Source organism: Castor canadensis, chromosome 10, assembly GCF_047511655.1.
Source record: "Castor canadensis chromosome 10, mCasCan1.hap1v2, whole genome shotgun sequence".
NCBI lineage: Eukaryota > Metazoa > Chordata > Mammalia > Rodentia > Castoridae > Castor > Castor canadensis.
The window spans coordinates 64,784,609-64,803,931 of NC_133395.1; the positions used below are offsets into that span (position 1 = coordinate 64,784,609).

The 19,323-nt window shown below is 40.8% G+C and overlaps 2 protein-coding genes across 18 annotated transcripts in view; both read right to left on the reverse strand.

Annotated features, from left to right (window-relative positions):
- The window catches only part of Nek5 (NIMA related kinase 5), a 79,918-nt gene extending 74,288 nt beyond the window's left edge, over positions 1-5,630 (reverse strand). For 2 of the 5 annotated variants that reach the window (XM_074043466.1, XM_074043467.1), the window contains exon 1: positions 994-5,630. The gene's annotated coding sequence lies outside the window, so the exon portion shown is untranslated. The remainder of the gene's footprint in view (positions 1-993) is intronic. The other 3 variants (XM_074043464.1, XM_074043463.1, XM_074043465.1) reach the window with 3 other exon arrangements.
- Positions 5,631-5,772: 142 nt separating this feature from the next.
- Positions 5,773-19,323, reverse strand: part of Nek3 (NIMA related kinase 3) — a 28,932-nt gene continuing 15,381 nt past the window's right edge. For 10 of the 13 annotated variants that reach the window (XM_074043474.1, XM_074043472.1, XM_074043468.1 and 7 more), the window contains 8 exons: positions 19,030-19,230; positions 17,882-17,954; positions 14,161-14,210; positions 10,894-10,996; positions 10,081-10,230; positions 9,108-9,242; positions 7,110-7,233; positions 5,773-6,327 (listed from right to left, as the gene is read on the reverse strand). In XM_074043474.1, the coding sequence (XP_073899575.1) occupies positions 6,243-6,327; positions 7,110-7,233; positions 9,108-9,242; positions 10,081-10,230; positions 10,894-10,996; positions 14,161-14,210; positions 17,882-17,954; positions 19,030-19,230 (921 nt within the window). In that variant the 3' untranslated portion in view covers positions 5,773-6,242. The remainder of the gene's footprint in view (positions 6,328-7,109; positions 7,234-9,107; positions 9,243-10,080; positions 10,231-10,893; positions 10,997-14,160; positions 14,211-17,881; positions 17,955-19,029; positions 19,231-19,323) is intronic. The other 3 variants (XM_074043478.1, XM_074043476.1, XM_074043477.1) reach the window with 3 other exon arrangements.

The following is a 19,323-nucleotide window of genomic DNA, read 5'->3' on the forward strand; positions in this document are numbered from 1 at the left end:
TTTGTTCTGAGAAGGAAAGATACGGCATTCCCAGGGCTTGTCACCTCTAAACAAAGTCCTCATGCCCTCCGTGGGGAGGTACTGCCCCCTAGGGGGAGGTTTGGGAATTGATGCAGGGCTCTCGATTCTCCGTGCAGATTTAGAGGCATCCTAGTGTTTAGCAGTTCGGACCAGCTCCGCCACAACAAAGAACTATTCCACGGCCCCACAAGCTTGGAAAGTCTCCCTGTACATTTTTTTACGTGCGTGGAAGAATCCGTTCATGACAGTCCGCAGTGGACCCAAACTCTCTTTTAAACCCAGATATAAAGTTTAACTAGCACTGAATTTCCTAGGAATGCAGTTAAATGCAAATAAAGGCTTGGGTGCATTGTGGAACTTTTAACAAGCGTGGCGCACCGTTTTTGGAAAATCACGCCCTGGCTTGATCACGCGGCTGTCTGCGTTCGCCGCTGTCAAGTTCAGGTGTCTGCCCCGGCACGGGCACCTGGCTACTCCACGAATTCACGTGTAATAACACCAGGCATTTACAGAGGGAAATACATAGTTTATTACAAGGGGCTTTCCTTCTATTTCCTCTTTAAGCTTCAGTTAGGACAGAGCACGGGTTTTCCAAACTTAGCTGCGTAGACAGGGTGTTTCGAACAACCCCACCTCAGGATAGAAGGTGGGTAGGAATGCGTTGCCAGGGACACTGTGGACACCCGAAGCCCGGGCGGGTGCAGAATCGGGGCTCGAGGTAACCAGTTCGGTACCTGAGGGCGCACGACATTTCCACCTGGAAGCCCCCAGGCTTAGGAAAAATCCTTGTCCCTTAGGCCGCCCCTGTAGGCGGCAAACAGGTGCTGGGGCTCAGGAGCGCGGCGTCTCTCACGTTGCCATGGAGACCGACGCAGCCTAGGTTGCTAGGCAGCTCCGGGCTTGCCAGACTCCAGCCGCGGGGTCTCTTTCCCTCTCCCAGAGCGGACAAAGTGCAGCCCACCCGCGGCATACCTGCTCCGCGGGCTTCGGGGCGAGCGAAGCGTCCCAGGTGGTCCGCGCTCCCGGGTGATCCGCGCTCCGGGATGGATCCGCGTTCCTGGGTGATCCGCGCTCCCGGGTGGATCCGCACTCTCCGGTGATCCGCGCTCCCGCGCGCCAAGCCTCCCCGCGGCCGGGGCGGAGCAGCGCAGGGAAGACCCGTGTGGCGCCAGGCCAGAGCAGAGGGGACAGGTTCTCACCGTCCGCCCTGAAGACAGGTCACACACCCGGAAGTCGGGAGACCAGCAGCCCCGTCACTCACCCGCAGCCGTAGGTCGGGACTCCTCAGCATAACTGGCCAGCGGAGTATTGCTTCCCGCGCGTGTGGAGGAAGCGTGTTTGGTTGGTTGACTTTTGTCGCTGTGCCGGTGATGTGACGATGGAACCACCCCTCTGCGCGTGTGGGCTAGTGCGCCTCTCTGGGCTTCCCAGCGGGAAGGAGTTTCCTGGCAAGGTGTCAAATACTGCCGAGATGTACCCGTGACGCTGGGACCCCGTGCTACTCTTTTGGCCACCACCGCTCGCAGCCTCCTGTCCTCTTACAGAAGCGGCGGCTGTCGCGTGGTCTGCAAACCCTTTCCTGGCGGTGCTGGGAGCTGCAACCAAACCGTTTCACTGCCTGTTGAAGTAGATGAAAAGGATGTAGCTTTCAGCAACGGTCACAGTAAAGCATATCCCTACCCAGAGGAATCTAAGTACGACGGCCATTGTCCATGCAAAAAGAAAAAAAAAAAAAGAGCACTTCTTTAGGAATCAGAAAATGTACACCATTACTTTTGTCTCCTTGAAATCACTTCTCCATTCCACTTTCCTGACAGGATTTTTTCCCAGTGCGATCTTTTTCATGCTTGAAAGTCTTAATGATCGCTCTATCCTACAGCTCTGAACGACGCATAGAAGTAGAAATTAATTTATATTTCCTGGTCATAGGATCTTATTTTTTCTGGATTGAAATATTACTTTAATTAACTAGTAATTAAAATTACTAGCAGTACATAATAGATCAAAATAAAATATATCACAATATTGATACTTATTAAATATAACAATAAAATTATCTTAGAAATTCATCATTTACAGATTAGATGGGTTTCCCAGTTTCATTAGTTTTTTTTTTTTTCAAGCCTACTTTCTGGTTTTGTTTATTTTCTGTAAATTCTCTAAGGAGAGAATTTCTTTGCAGCTGGCTGTCTAATGAACTGTTCAAAACAAAAACTCTCAGTCTTTCTCCCCAAACCTTGCTTCATTTTCTTGTCATGGATTAAATGTAAACATCTAATTTATTCATTCAGCGTTTTTATGGTCTTTCCCCAAAATGAATGTAAGCTTTATGAAGGCAGAAGTTTTTGTTGGTTTAATTCACTGTTCTTGCAGATGTCTGCAAGAGTGCCTGGCTCATCATAAGTGCCGATGTTTGCTGAATAAATAAAGTCGCACTTTGCCAGCACTCTGGCAAGTGGCTGCACATGGTCAACACCAAACAAATGTCTGCTGAGAAAAACAAATGTGTTCTCACACTCTCTTGGAGACCACACATTTAAGGAATTGTTATTCACATCTGGAGGTGATATTTTATACAGGGAACCAAGCAAATAATAAAAGTGGTGAGTATTTGGCTCTTACCTTCGTTGCTATAAGGATAAATTATGAACCCACTTCACAGATGAGAAAGAAAAGTGCCAGGCATGGTGGTACACACCTGTAATCCTAGAACTCAGGAAGCTGAGGCAGGAGGATCATGAGTGTGAGGCCAGCCTGGGCTACACGGCAAGACCCTGTCTTTTTTTTTTGGTGGCACTGAGGTTTGAACCCAGGGTCTCATACTTGGTAGGCAGACACTGTACCACTTGAGCCACTCCACCAGTCCAAGACCCTGTCTTAAACAAAATAAAACAAAGAAAGCAAAAAGGCTTCAAGTTTTAAGACTTTTTCAAAGGAGGAACTTGCATTAAGTAGACTGCAGTGTGTCAACTACATTTCAGAGTCCTGGGCAAAAATGTAAAAGCAAGGGACATTGAACAACAAGGTTCCAGGAAAATATGAGACAGAGATAGAGGATATAACATTTGGTCCAGCATGGAGAACCTTGGAGATAACTAGAGAGGAGGGCGCTATTGATGATTAGTGGGATGGGATCACCAGGGAGAGAATGTTGGTGGGGAGTGGGCATTGCAGAATGAGAGGTCTAGGTTGAATCAGGGCATCTGTGAGACCCAGAACAGCGTGAGATGGCACCATTCTGAGGACGCAGAGTCAGCTGTGAGGAGTCACTCAAAGCCATGTAGAATAGAATGAGTTAGGGCAGAGAGGCCTGGGCATGAGGGATTTTCAGGATAAAATATAGGATTCTAGAACCTTCTTGGGTGTAAAACAGCAGTACCTAGAATATTGGAAGTGGGTGGATATTTGGAGGGCTACAGGTCATTAGCTCTTGTAGCCCTAAATTAATACTAACTTCTTGCTAAAATAGTAAAGATTTGACATTGATTCTCTTCCATTTTTCTTTTTTGAGACAGGGTTTCACTATGTAGCCCAAGCTGGTCTCAAACTCACTATGTACCTGACACTGGCCTTGATCCTCAATCCTCCAGACTCAGTTACTGCTGGGATTACAGGTGTGACCCACTATGCCCAGCTTTAAAAAAAAAAAAAGATATAAGGGCTAGTAAATCTCATCCAAGGAAATAGGAATGGAAATTTTGCTAAAAAGCATCTCTCGATTTTTGCCTCGTTGTATGACAAGAATCATATAGTAATCTATCACCAAAAACTTTATAATTATCAGATGATAATTCCATTAGAGTCTCCTGAAACAGTATCAAAAGTAAAACCTTGCAAATCTTTTTTTTTTTTTTTTTTTTTTGTTCTGGGGATTGAATTCAGGGCCTTGCACTGAATCATCTGATTTTGAAAAGGATTTATAAACCAAGACTCATCCAACCTCTCAATAAATATAAATACATAACTTCAAGTTCCTTTTGTTTGATGCTTTGGAAATGTTTATGCCCTGAGGCAATGCTAAGATTTGAGATGACTAAGAGGCATAGGAATATAATAATAAAATATAATTTAATTAATATATCACATAATAATATAACTGGAAGTTGAATATCTGGAAATGCTCTTATAACTATCCATGCCTGCTTTTACATGAAAAATCTTCAGCAGAGTGGTGAGACTAACTTACATAATTTTGGAAAATGATCATTTGACCAGGAACTGTGAAGCAGACAATAGGAGTGATACACAAAGCCTACCTTCGTGGATAAATTTGTTTCTCATAGGGTATAGGTTAACCATTTAGAAACTGGTTTACATGTTTACTTGGCATTGGCAACTTAGTAGATGGTTTCTCACTTTGAGGGAGAGAAGATATGGGGAAGCAAGGGAGAGGGGCTAGAATGAAACTTGTGGTCCTGGATAGTCAGAGACATCAGTACGAACCCATGCTTAGCCTCAACAAATACAGAGAGATACAGAAATCATATGGAGATGTGTGGATTTGTATTCACAGAGAATGCCTGGAAGGAGTGATACCCTGGTAGCCACAAGCACATCCAGCACCCAGATCTTGCTTTCTAAACCAAAGAAAGAAACCAGGGCTTCCTGGAGAAAATGGCTGATTTGAGGTTGACTGGATCTTTTTAATTCTAATGGTACTGAGGTTTGAACTCATGGCCTCACACTTGCTAGGCAGGTGGTCTACCAGTTGAGGCATACCCCCACCTCTGGGCTATCTTATAGTGCCAGAAGTTAAGGAAGGATGGGGGCGGGCCAAAGGCTCACAGGAGTCAACGTGAAACAACTTTGAATGGTCAAAGGTAGAATAATTCAAACAACAAAACAAATGGTTAGTATTGGATTATGCTCCACCGTGGCAGAATTTAGTGACTATGGGGTATACAGCATGGAAATGGAAAGTTGTAACTTTACAGTGGAGCGCCTGGCAGGTACTGCCTTAACCAAGTGATCATGGGGAGCGGTACCTGTAGTAAGTCATGGTGATGTCATGCAGTCCCTGACATGGCATGATGACAAGAGCTTCACCTTTGTGGTGCTCTTCCCAAAACCCACAACCCCACTGAAATCATGAGGAAAACATCAAACACTCAAATTGAGGATGACCTTCGAAACAACCAGTACTCTCAAAAATGCCAAGGTCCTCAAAAGCAAAGAAAGATCAAAGACTGCCAGAAAAGACCAATGAGGACTGCATGTTTAAGGAAAGAAGCATATGTGGGGGGTGGGGGTCTATACCACCATTTTTGCATGTTCAGATAAAGGATTGTTAGAATGTTAAAAGATGTGCACATTCCGGATTCCAGCAGGTCCTTGTTAACGACCCCACTGTATTTCCCCTCACTCTTCACTTCAGCATTGTTCTCCATACTGGATCAGGAGCAGCCTGTTTCCTCTGCAAAATATTCTCACCTCACTAAAGCATCGCAGCATTAAATGAAGTAACACACGACAGAACCCAGCCTGTGAGGGTCATGGGAACCCATACATGCTAGGACTCCCTCTAATTCAGTCAACAAGTTCCTGATACCTGCCATGTCTACCTTTCTCATGTACAGCACTGCCATCTTCTGGCACAATCTTGAGCGCACCCACTCTTCCTAAAGCTGCCCCTCTGACCTGGGCTCTTTGGTGCGTCCTGTGAGGGACTATATTTAAAGATAGTTTGTAGTTGGTGAAACAATCTTGAACTACACAGAACTAGGTCTTACTGGAAAAAAAACGCACACATAATTACATTATAATTAATATATTTAGATCCCCAAACCTTTAAGAATTGTAAAACATGTTACATAGTAATAATCACAAATCATAGCGATATGAATAACGATGTGTGGGCTGCTGTGATTGTCGATGGTCAGTGTCCCTATGAGGTAGGCGTTATTCTCCTCACTTCACAGTTGAGAACATTAGGACTCAAAGAAGTTAGGAAACTTCCTATAATCACACAGTTAGTAGTAGAGGTTAGTAGTTGTCCTCGTAGTTAGTAGTAGAAGCTACAAGCAATCTGTAGGAATGTGAAGCACCTCTGCTACATCCTTCTTACTTGTGTTCAAAAAATTCACAGGAGTGCTAGATTTTTGTATACTGTGATAGTCAGTATCACAGTCAGAACAATTTTAAATATTGACATTTTGTTTCCAAACATCAATTCCTAATGTGAAATATCTCCTCCAGGTGACTCAGGCACAGTCCCTTGGGAGTCATCCATTACACAGATCCTGCCACCCGGCTCGCTTCTTCAGTTCTGACACCCAGTCGTGGTTTTCGTTATCTTCCTCAAAGTCCCTGTGAAAACACAGTTTGAATGATACACCTCTATGTTGTTATAGGTATGGCTGCATTTGTTGATGGATTCAAAGCAGAATACTACCATACAATATTATATACATAAAATTTTTATTGATCTATTTTTTTATGGTACAGGAGTTTGAACTCAAGGCCTCATGCTTGCTAGGCAGTTGCTCTATTACTTGAGCACAGCCCTAGCCCCTTTTTTCTTTCTTTCCTTTTTTTTTTTTTTTGTGATACTGGGGATTCAATTCAGGGTCTCACACTTGCTAGGCAAAGTGCTCTACCACTTGAACCCCCCACCCCCACCAGCCCATTTGTTTTCCTTTTATATTTGAGGTAGGGTCTCCCTAACTTTGCCCAGGCTAGTTTCACACTCTCAATCCTCTTGCCTCTGCCTCCAGTAGAATATTTTAATATTTGAAAATTTAAATATTGAAATATTGAATTAAATATTGAAAATTTAAATTTTGAAGAATGAGTTCCATAGGCAATTGAACTGAGAAATAAATTGTTAGTTCCCTTTCACTGTTTCTAACCTTTTTTCGATTGTAAAATCGGATATCTTAAAAAATACAAGCCAGACATAAGGTAGGAGGATTATGAGTTCAGCCACAGATTCTATAGTAAAACTGTAATGCACTTCCCATGGCAAAAAAATCAAGATATAAATATTCACTTATCAAGTCCCTACTGAAATTATTACGGTAATATGGTACACACAGCCATTCCCTAGACCCCCCCCCCAATTAAAGCTTTCTAGGTCTGTCACAACATACGTGTCCTCCTCATCCATCCTCGGTTCCAATCTCTCTGGATCCAAAATGACAGAATCGTGATCACCATCAACATCATCTGATACTTCTTCTTCAGACAGAGGGCCTTTCAAGAATCCTTCTGGACCTTCAGGTAAAAAAAGTAAATTACAGTCAAGATGTGGAGGTGTAGCTCAGTGGAGAAGCACCTGCTTATACCTGCTTAGCCTGCATGAATCTTTCTTAACATCTTCCTCCCACCCGGCTACCTCCTGACAACTCCCATAATATTCTGTGCATAACCCTGTCAGAATGTACACACCACAGAATGCTACAACTCTCTGCCTCCAGAAAATGAACTCTTTCGTCATTCTGGGTAGGAAACGTATTTTATTCTTTTTTTTTTTCTTGCAGTGCTGGGACCAAACCTATGGCCCTTGTGCACACTAAGCAGAGTTCTACCACTGAGTACAACTCCAGCCCACTTGCTTTTTCTATTTTATTTAGTTCTAACCTGTGTTAGAAACTCAATAAATATTGACCAAATAAACAAATACAACTAAATCTATTCCAATGAATACAGCTATGACTTTCCATTCTACTGCAGACTCTACTTGATAACATTTATCTTTTTTTTCTTTTGGCAGTACTATGGTTTGAACTCAGGGCCCTGTGCTTGCTTAGGCAGGTGTGCTACCCCTTGACACATGCTCCGAGCACACTATAAGTTATTTAGATTATAACCTAGCTAGATGGCTGAATATCTGAATTATCAAAAGTACATACACACACACATACACACACACACATGCACATTTTTAATTTTTTTGGCATTACTTGGGTTTGAACTCAAGGCCTCATGCTTACTAGGCTGCCACTCTACCACTTGAGCCAAATACCCAGGCCCAAAAATTTTATTTTTCTTTTCTTTTTTTAAACATGCACATTCTTAAATGCAGTCCTTTGGCCTAGATTCCTAAGGACAGTACTAGAAAGGTTATTTGGTACAATAATTTTAGTGAAAATACCTGTAATTTAAAAAAAAAAATCAAATCCTGATTGTCCATCCTTTTTGAATTCTATTCAATATAAAAGAGTTCAAATATACATCCAAAGAAATCTTAGGGTTGTCACTAAAGCAATGATATATTTGCGTGGCAAAAAAAGGGCAGTTTCCTCAATGCAGAGAAACTAAAGCAGATACCTTAAAAGCAACTGAGGCTAATAGGAGAAGGGGACCAGGAGCTACAGAAAAGGTTAGATCAAAAAGAATTAACCTAGAAGGTAACACACATGCACAGGAAATCAATGTGAGTCAACTCCCTGTATAGCTATCCTTATCTCAACCAGCAAAAACCCTTGTTCCTTCCTATTATTGCTTATACTCTCTCTACAACAAAATTAGAGATAAGGGCAAAATAGTTTCTACCGGGTATGGGGGGGGCGGGGGGAGAGGGAGGGAGTGGAGTGGGTGGTAAGGGGGGAGCAGGGGGGAGAAATGACCCAAGCATTGTATGCACATATGAATAATAATAAAAAAAAAAGGGCAGTTCATGGTCTAGGGATGTAGCTCAGAATGCACAAGAGCCTGGGTTTGATTCTCAACACTGCAGAAGAAAACAAAAACGAAACAAAATGAAAAAAAATTATTCAAAGAAAGTAGATTCAAGATTACTAAAATAAGCAACCAAATGAGTAAGTAAGAGTAAAGGAGCTCTTAGAAATTTTAATTACGGCTAAAGACTGGCTAGGAAAGATTCAAGAACACCTAAAAATACAATTTTACAGCTTTAAACTACAGGGTTTCTGGAAAGGAGAACAGGAGTTATTGTTTAATTGGCAAGGTTTCTGTTTTGCAAGATGAAAAGAGTTTTGGAGGCTGGTTGCCAAACAGTGTGAATGCACTCATCACTACTGAGCTGAACACTTAACAGTGATAAGACAGGCAACTTGTTATGTATATTTTACCATAATTTTTAAAAATCAAAGCAGCTCTATGATTATGTAATCGATAAAAATTACCTGCTCTATAGATTGTGTATGTCTGAAATGCCAGGCTGAGATCAGCATCCTTAAGAATGTTCAACAGGGTGTCAGGTGGCTCTCTGAGCCACTGTTTACGGGCATTATTTCCACCATACTTTATTACAGAACCACCTGTTTGTGAAAAGATAAAATTAGTATCCAATAAAAACACTTTCACCTTCCAGATTGTATTTCAAAGGTAATTATATCTGACTCTCTTTGAGCTGCTCCACCAGCCCATTTTTGTGAAGGGTTTTTTTGAGATAGGGTCTGTTGAACTATTTTTCCAGGCTAGCTTCGAACTGTGATCCTCCCGATCTCTGCCTTCTGAGTAGCTAGGATTATAGGCATGAGCCAACTGGCGCCTGTCTTATTTATTTTTTAAGACAGGATCTTGCTATGTAGCTCAGGCTGGCCTGGAACTTGCAATTTTCCTGCCTCAGCCTTCCAAGATACAGGATTACAGGCATGCACCACCATGCCCAGTTTTATATTTGACTCAATTAAAATCTATTTCACCAGCTAGATGGGAAGTGCTCTGATGTGTGACACCCAATATCCCTCACAGTGACATAAAAGAAAATCCTAGCACAGTGAAGAACTAGTACAAACTGTTGTATAATAAAATAGTAGCATTCAATCTGACCATTATATTCAATCTGACCCATGTCTATATCCATGGGTTCTAAATCCTCAAACCAGAAATAATTTTTAGAAAATTAAGTCTATACCGAACATGTACAGACTTTTTTCATATTATTTCCTAAACAATACAGTATGATAGCTATTTACATGGCATTTACATTGTATTAGGCATTATAAGTAATGTAGAGATTAAAGTATACGAGAGGAGTGAGTAGGTTATAGGCAAATACTATGTATGCCATTTATATAAGGAATTTGAGATCCGTAGATTTTAGTATCTAGAATCAATCCCCAGAGGATAACAAGAGATGATGACTGTACTAACCTGTATCATCCACTGCCGTTAAACTGGAGGTAAGTATGGACGCATTTTCCAAAGCTTGAAGAGCTATATTGGGCATATTTTTCTCCCACTGTCGCCTCTGGGGACTTGGTGAACTGGCTTTCCTCAGATGGTCTGACTGAGTTCCTGATTCTAAAATGTGGAAAAAGAATGGTAATCATATTGTTTAATTTATTCATCTATATTCACACATAGGCCCTATCAATGTGGACATATTTCTTTTCTCTTTCAAACCCAGATCTAGCAAGGAATTCTTTCAGTCTAAGCAACAAAAGAAATTAAAATAAGAATCCACATAAGATCATTCAAAATGATAGATCAATCCAGAATGAATCACTTAAAATCACATTTTTAAGAAAATAGTATGTATATAGTTACATATTATATGATGCATAAGAATGAAGTCCCAAGAGAACTGAAATATTCACAATTTCCTATATATTTTATGGTGGATAACAACAAAATACAACCTTTCCTAATGGCTCTCAGTGATAAATACTATTCTTTTTTTTCTGCTGGGGGATTTAATCCAGGGCCTTGAGCAAATTAAACATGTGCTCTACCACTGAGCTATATCCTTGGCCCTATTTTCTCTTTCTGTCTCTCTTTTTTTGGTATATGTGGATAAATACTATTCTTCTAACATTAAATAAAATACTGAATGAGCAAATAAATATCTGCCTGTATCCTTGCTAATGATATTTAAGACCCACAAAATAAAAATTGGTATTCCTTCCATAGCCCCAACTGCCCACATCAGTGACTCAGTAACTGCCCACAACTTGAACAACTCACCTTTTTTCCCTCTGGTTACTCTCCTCAATGCACTTTCAGCTGAATTTGTATTAGTGCTTTCTAAATCAGTATGGCTATACTTGGTACCTTGTTCTTCCTCCTGCTTAAAAAAAAAAAAAAGGTTTAAAAATATTGATTAGACAATATTTAAATTGATACAGAAAAGTTATTTTAACTGTAAACACAAATTAATGAGTTAAAAACATGAATAGTCATAGACCCAAGTACATGTATATTAATAACTATATACCCACATATATATGTTAATAGCCATTAATGTCAATTATTACAAACATGAAGGAAATATATAAAAATAACAGATGTGTCTGATAGGTTTTTATTGAGGAAAACAATACTGAAATTTTTCAGTATGGTTTGCTGTACTGGACTTGATGCAACATCAGAATGAGATATTTTATGAAGCTGCCATGTTGGGACTTGGAGTATGAAGTATGGCACTGTGGCATGCTGAGAACTTTGAACTAAAGGACGCCGAAAGATCTCCAAAGCAGCCTCAGAAACAAGGTTTCTCTGACCTTCTCCCTAAAAGAGAATCAACGGAACCAGAATTCATCTTCCCCGTGGTGGGTCATAGAAACTAGAACCCCCATTCCTCAAAGCAAGCCATAAAGCATAAAGATATTAGAGTCCTTCCCTACCATTCTGTCTAGGAGATAGCCATAAAGAAATTCTCTGACCTACCCTTGTCCAGTAGTAGGTCATAAACCCTCATTCCTGAGGAGTCCTACCCCATACCAGGGAGGAAGAAATGCTACAACTAGCGGCAAAGAAGAATCTAGACTGACCTTGCTGGGTTTCTCCCTCAGACTTATCCCCTTTAGCATAAGCTACCCTTAGTAGCTTATACCCTTTTTGCCCAGTAACATTTCTACATGGATGACCATGCTTCATCAAGCCCAAACATAAGAATGGATAGTTCACCCTGGGTCTTTGTGCCCTCATTCCGAAGGCTCCTACCCATGTCACACAAAACTGATTAAATTTGTTAAGCTTGTCTAGTTAACCTATCTGTTGTTGTAGGAGTATTGGCTATGACCCTTATGATCACATAAGGAAAAGTGCCACCTCTTCTGGGCCCTACACCATAATGGTCAAATGTATCTACCTAAATCAGTATTTTTCTAAATCATCTAAGCCCATGACTTCATGAAGTGCAGTAACCCACTGCTGATCTTTACTAAATCTTCATGTATCATGAGAAGGAATACAAAGGCAGTACTGAGACAGTCCCATGCTGACTCCAGTTATTGGTTGAATGAATAAACAGCAGGCCGCGGCTGTCACATTGAGTTCTCTTGTTCCTATACAGTGGTCCTCAGACTCCTCTTCAATGACTCACTGCGGGGAAGAGGAATTCTGGTTTCTACGATTCACTTAGGGGACACAAAAACTCTGTCACTGGGGACTCGGATCTTCTTCTCCATTGACAATCATGGCTCTACTCCTACAACAGCCTCAAACTTCTGACCCGGGTCACTCAGCGCTGCACAGAGCTGATCAACAACTCTCTTGTCCCATCTCAAGCCCTCCGTTTCTGACTTGCTTTTTGACCTTTTCTCCACTCTGTGTATATATTGTACCCTTTGTGTTTTTCAGGACCATACTGAGAAGTCCATTAAAAGTTGTATAGTCACGTGCTGTACGTCAATGTTTTGGTCACTGATGGAGGCAGAGACAACAGTGGTCCCATGAGCTGCATTGCTTAGTGACACTGTAGCCATCTTAGAACACTCTGTGGCATTTGCATAATGATAAAACTGTCTAAAGATGCACTTCTCACAACATGTCCCCATGGCTTAGCATGCTACACATGACTGTATTGGAACTACAGTGGTGGCTCTCTGGGGCAGAGTTTGGGATCATTTGCAAAGGGGTACAAAAATTTCAGGAGGCTGGAGCTTCTACATCTTTATTGTGGGAGTGATTATATGATTACATAAAATCACCAAAATTCTGTATGCTAAAAATGGGGAAATGCTATTATATGTAAATTATGCTAGAAAAAAGACCCAGATTTCACCATGAAAAGATTTTTTAGAAGTACAGTGGCAGGATATATTCCCTTTATAGCAATATAACTGTAACACATTGTTTGTTTACATCCTATGTTCTTCAAACATTTGTAGGTTTAATTAACAGTAAATTTCATGACAGTACATCTTTTCCTCTGTATTTTTTTTTTTTGAAAAAGGGTCTCACTATGTAGCCCCAGCTGGCTTCACACCCATAATCCCCCCACCTCAGCCTTCTGAGTGCTGGAATTCCAGGTGTGTGCCATCATGCCAGCTCCTCTTTTCACTTTTTAACTAAAAGGTTAGGGGCTATGGAGTAGTTCAGTGGTACAGTGTGTGCTTAGCATGTGCAAAGTCCTGGGTTCTATCCCCAATGCCACCAAAAAGATTAATTAAAATATTGAAGGAAGAAAAAGAATCATTGATAGTACCTTATTTGCTAATGTAAGTGTGACAACACTAGAAAATGGATTGGCTGTTATTATTCATAACTTTATTACATCTTTGGTATAAAGAGTACCACAGCTACCTAGGTCTAGACAGATGAACAGGACCTAATAGATCAACAGATGAATGGACAAAGAAAATTTGATATATGTACAGGCTAGTGTATTATGCAGTAATAAGAATGAAATTATCCCATTTGCAGCCAGACACAAAAGGACAAATGCTGTAGGAGTCTGCTTATATGAAATATTACAATAGGCAAACTCATGGAAACAGAAAGATAAAAGGTTACCAGGGGCTGAGTTAGGGTCAGGATGGGGTGAAGGGTGGTTTAGAGGTACACAGTGTCTGTTTAGGGTGATGAAAAGTTTTAGAAAAAGAAAATAATGGTGACTGTACAATATTATAAATGCCAATTAATGCTACAGTTAAAATTGGCTAAAATGGCAACATTTTTTGTTATATATATATTTTTTTACCACAGTAAAAAAAAAAAAGAAAAGCCAGGCTAAAACAAGATTTTCACAACTGAAGGCAGGACAAAGCTCTCACATCTACATTGAAACCACTATCATCCATAATTAAAAATGGAGAAACAAAATAAATGATGATCTAAGTAGTCTCAGCAGGCAGTGTAGAACCACAGCTACCCATTACTTCACATGCCAAAAGATGAAGAACGACCTAACTAGAATGTCAAGGTCAGAGTCATCCAAATATCTCACAGCACCTAAGGGCTGATACCCAACAGATGCATATTTTATAAATTTAATTTTAAAGCACTTACCATCATGTTTGCTTCATTTCCCAAAGCCATCCTGATTCTGCTGGGGTCTGCTTAAAAGAAAGAGACGGGTGAGAGAGAAAGCACAGGAAGGCCCATCTTACTAAGTTTCCAGTGTGATCTGAATAAAGCTTGAGAGAAAAATGAGGGTTTGAAAGTCAAAGAGCCAAAGCATTGGCCAGAATGGAAATATCAAGCTTTAATCGCCCAGGAATAGCTGAAATAGTAATGTTGAAAGAAGCTCTTTCTGTTGCTTTATTCATAAAGCTAAATTCTGGAAGTTAGAAGACATCGCTATTCACTTAGGTCAACTGACTTAAGCACTAAGAGGTAGTATGCTCACATACTTGAGGGTCATTATTCCCACCAGCACATACTAACTTGTGGAATCTGTATTCTGACAACTGTCACAGCAGGTGGAACGGGTCTCCTGCATAAGGAGTGCACTGGTTGTCACTCACAAGAGGTACGCATCAGGGAAGAACTCTGGCAACCAATCCTTCCATAGGGATGTCTCCTGCCTTGCACCACCTTGCAGTTCATGCTCCTAACTCATTCAACATTTTATAAGTTACGGTTGAACATCTACGATGACAAGCAGTGAGAACACGAGAGTGAGCACATTATACACAGTCCCTGCCCTCACATTCCCTTTCACTGTTCTGGTCTCACTGTCTAGAGACCAAATGGAGATGCTACCAGACACAGGGTCCCACTATGATAGATTTCACCGCCTCCTTTATTCTTCTGTTTTAGAAACTGTACGACTACACTCTTATCAACTACCTTGAAACTTTTCTTAGTCTGTTTTTTCTTGCCCAGTGTTTCCCACTACCCTGGAATGTGAACAAAAGCTACAAAACAGTAAAGTGAACTTAGTAACAAAGGAAACTTGTAAAACAAGGTATGCAGCTACCTCTTAGGTAATGGACGAAAGGTTGAGTTATAAGGACTGAAGGGTTTACACTGTGATATGGCGACAGATGTATTTTGGGTTTTCTCCACAGTTCCTAAGCTCAGAATTCCCATTGCCTTTGCTATTTCCTAAATGACTAAATCAATAACATATCTTTTGTTAAGTATTTGGCATTTTGTCCTTGTTCCTAATGCAGCTTTGGGACAGCTTCAGAGCAATAAAGGTAAAGGAAGGTAATGTCGAGGCGCTTTAGGCCACAGAGAGCAAGCAAACACTCTCTGCCCTTCTCCTTCCTCCTTTCTCTCCCCAGATCATCCATACAAACTAGGATTCTTCTTCCCCAAGGTGGATCAGAGAAACCAAAAATATACTCTAATCTCCCCCCAGCTTTCTGTCTTAGAGACAATCATAAAGAATTCTCTGACCTCCCTTGTGTGATAGTAGGTCAGAAGACTGCTGGTTCCAGATTTTTTCTGGACAGCCTGGCTGAGCCCCCCACTCAGATCAGACCTTCTGTCTCGTTACATTTCTACATTGCTATCCACGCTTCAGTCATGTTTATGCAACAAAGTCTCCACTAAACCCCAAAAGGACAGGGTTGGGAGAGCCTCTCTGTCACTGAACATGTGGAGGTTCACAGGAAGGTGACCGAGAACTCATCCAGGTGCCAGGAGGGTGTTGCAGCCCAACTCCACAGGGACAGAAGTCCCTGTGCTCAAGACCTGTCCAGACTTCACCCTGTGTGTCTTCTCATCAGCTTATATGAATCACTTAAAATATCCTTTATAACAAACTGTTACATAGTCCCTCTTCTACCTTCATGTCCTATTTTATGTAGATTCCACATTTAAGAGAAAATGTGATGTTTGTCTTTCTGAGCCTGGCCTATTTGGTTTAACATGATGATTTCCATTTCTATGTATTTTCCTGCAAATGACATGATTTTGTTCTTTCTAATGGCTGAATAATACTCCATTGGGTATATACAGCACATTTTCTTTATCTAGGCAATTCCATGCCTTGGCTGTTGTGAACAGTGCTGCTACAAATGTGTGCAGGTATCTCTATTGTGTGTTGTAAGGGTTTCCTGGAGTTCTGTGAGCCACTCTAGCAAAGTAATCAAGTCTGAAGAAGTCATGGGAATCCCAATTTGTAGCCAGTTGGTCAGGAGTTCTGGAGGCCCACCTTGCTACTGGTGTCTGAAGTGGGGACTAGCCTTCAACCTGTGGGATCTGGCAGGCAGTGTCAGAACTGAATTCAATTCAACACTTAGCTGGTATCTGGTGTAGAACTGAGAGCTTGCTTGCTGGGAGGGGGATATCTTACACATTTTGGGAATATAGAAATGATCTGTGTTGGGACTGAACAGTAGGAGAAACTGAGCTGGTTTTTCCTCTGTAGATTCAACACATCCTTCCAAACCAACATTTAAAAGTTAACATTCAGTTAGGTGCAAGTGGATCATACCTCTAATCCTAGCTACTTGGGAGGCTGCGATTGGAAGGATCATGGATTGAGGCCAGCCTGGTAGAAAGTTTTCAAGACCCCATGTCAACCAACAGCTGGGCATGGTAGTGTGTGCCTGTCATCCCAGCACCAGTGGGAAGTATAGAACAGGAGGACTGGGGCCCAGGAAGGCCTGGGGGGGAAAAGCGAGACCCTTTGTCCAAAACAACCAGAGCAAAAAGGGCTGCAGAAGTGACTCAAGCAGTAGAGCACTTGCCTTGCTGAAATCAAATGCCACCCCTCCCATCAAAAATAAATAAATAGATAAAACTTAAGAAAAGGTAGTGTTCAGGGCTGGAAGTATAGCTCAGAAGAAGAACACTTGCCTAGCGTGCACAAAACCCTTCAGTGTACTCCCTAGCACTGAGGAAAAAAAAGTTAACTTTCAGGAAAAAAAAAAAACAGTTTTGCAAAATGTTTCTCTGGTAGCTTATGAGTGCAACACAATAATAAAGAACCTCATGCAAAGAAGGCTTTGCACAATACCCCAGTAGTGGGTAACGTATAGTTCTCAACTGTTCTTTCTCATTCTGCCCCTATCTACTATCTCTGTTGGCTTTCTTCAGGAGGAAGTTGTTGATGACAAATGAAAAGGAATAAAAAATTGCTTTGAGGAAATGCAGAGATGACAAATTCCAAAGAGACAATAAATTAAATTTGATACCAGCTCTGGGCAGACTATAGATGTATGAAAATTTTATGCAGTCATTATGTAAATGGTTCCTAACCTTTGAAAAGGCTGTGGTTTTGTTTTTTTTTTTTAACTGATAATTTTTATTGTTTAGAGCAGTTTAAGGTTCTTGGAAAAATTTAGTGTAAAGCATATATACCCGTTTCCACACATGTACCACCTCCAACACCCCACACCATTTTCATTTTTTTGCCAACACCCCACACCATGATTGTGCATTTGTTACAATCAATGAACCCACACTGACATAGCACTACCATCCAAAGCCAGTTTACATTAGGAAAGACTCTACTTTTGAAAAGTTGGTTTAGACATGGTCCTTCAGAAACCTGAGGATAAATTTTCTTAAAAGATTACAGAAGTCTTCTACCTAACCTTAACAACAGAGTGAATGAGGTATTAATAACAAAACAATCTTTCCATCACTAAATTATCCAAATGAGACTCTTTTCTTCATCACTGGAAAGCTAAAGTACAGTACAAGAGTCAAAAGAAAGTTTTGATTTGAAGAATATCTCTAATAATCACTTCTAATAACTTGAAAATTACATTTTCTTTCTTTACTATATTTTTAAAAGGGCACTTAAAAATTACGTTTCTAAAATTCTTACCCTTTTTTCTTGATGTATTATGCTCACATATTTTGGTTTCATCTAATACCTGTTCTCCATACTCTGTGATGATCTGAAATTTTAAGTTGAAAATTTAAAGACATGAAAGACACTTTTCTTTAGACACTGCCACACTGTCATATAATTATAAACATTCTTCAACATAAGAAGATTTAAAGTTGAAAAATAAATATGCCAGGCCAGGCATGGTGATGCATGCCTGCAATCCTAGCACTAGGGAGATGGAGGCAGGAGGATCCTGAGTTTGAAGTCAGCCTGGACTACATAATGAGACCCTATCTCAAAAAACAAAACAAAGCCATTTACAAGTAGATATAAGAAGCTGTGTGTAATCCCAGCTACTTGGGAGGCTGGACAGGATTCTGATCTTGAGGCCAGCCTGGGCAACTTAGCAAGATGCTGTTTCAAAAACCAAAAAAACCAACCAAACAAAAGTACTTGAGGGTATATCTCAGTGACAGTGTGTACTTAGTATGCCTAGGGCCCTGAATTCGATCCCCAGCACCAAAAACAATTAAAAATAAAATAAATAAGTACATGTAAACTAGACAGAGAGATAAACATATTTATATGTGTTTAGAAAAAGATTTGGGAGGCTATGCCAACTGTAACTGATAATTTTTGGAGAATAGCATTGTGGAAGGGAGAAGGAAATGAAGTTTAAGTATTTTAATATACTTCCGAATTATTTGCATTTTTTTGGCAGTACTGGGGCTTGAATTCAGGGCCTGGTGCTTGCTAGGCAGAAACTTTACCACTTGAGCCACGCCCTCTAGTCCTTTTTGTTTTAAATATTTTTTGAATAGAATCTACTCTTGAATAGGGTCTAGCCATACTAGGCTGAGATCTTCCTATTTACGCTTTCCCTGTAGCTGGGAAGACAGGTGCTCACACCATCATATCCAGATATTGATTGAGACGGGGTCTTGTGAACTTTTGCCTAGACTGGCTGCAAACTCCTCCCAACCTCCACCTCCTGAGTAGGTAGGATTACAGATGTAAGTCTACCACACCTGACTTGCATTGTGTGAATTTTCATAAGCATGTATAATGAGTAATTGTGTTGACGAGATAACCATTTTACCATGCACTAGAGACCTGTCAGAGCCACGGAGTTTGTACCATACCTCAGTGGGTAAGCACTTGTGGACAAGCCGAGCTAAACTGCGTCTGGAGAGCAGCGTAGTAGCTGAGGGGCGCTGGGAGGGATTCCTTTTAAACATCTGCTTGACGAGATACTGAAGCTCATAGGAGTAGTGAGATGGCAGTGGACGGATGGACCCTTGACATATTTTGAGGATAAGATTTTTCCAACTATTTCCCTGAAACTGAAAAGTAAAATATTTAGCATTAAAAGCAGATAAAGGGAAAGAAAATAGAAATAATAAAATATCTACTAAGCTGAATTCATATCCAAGTAA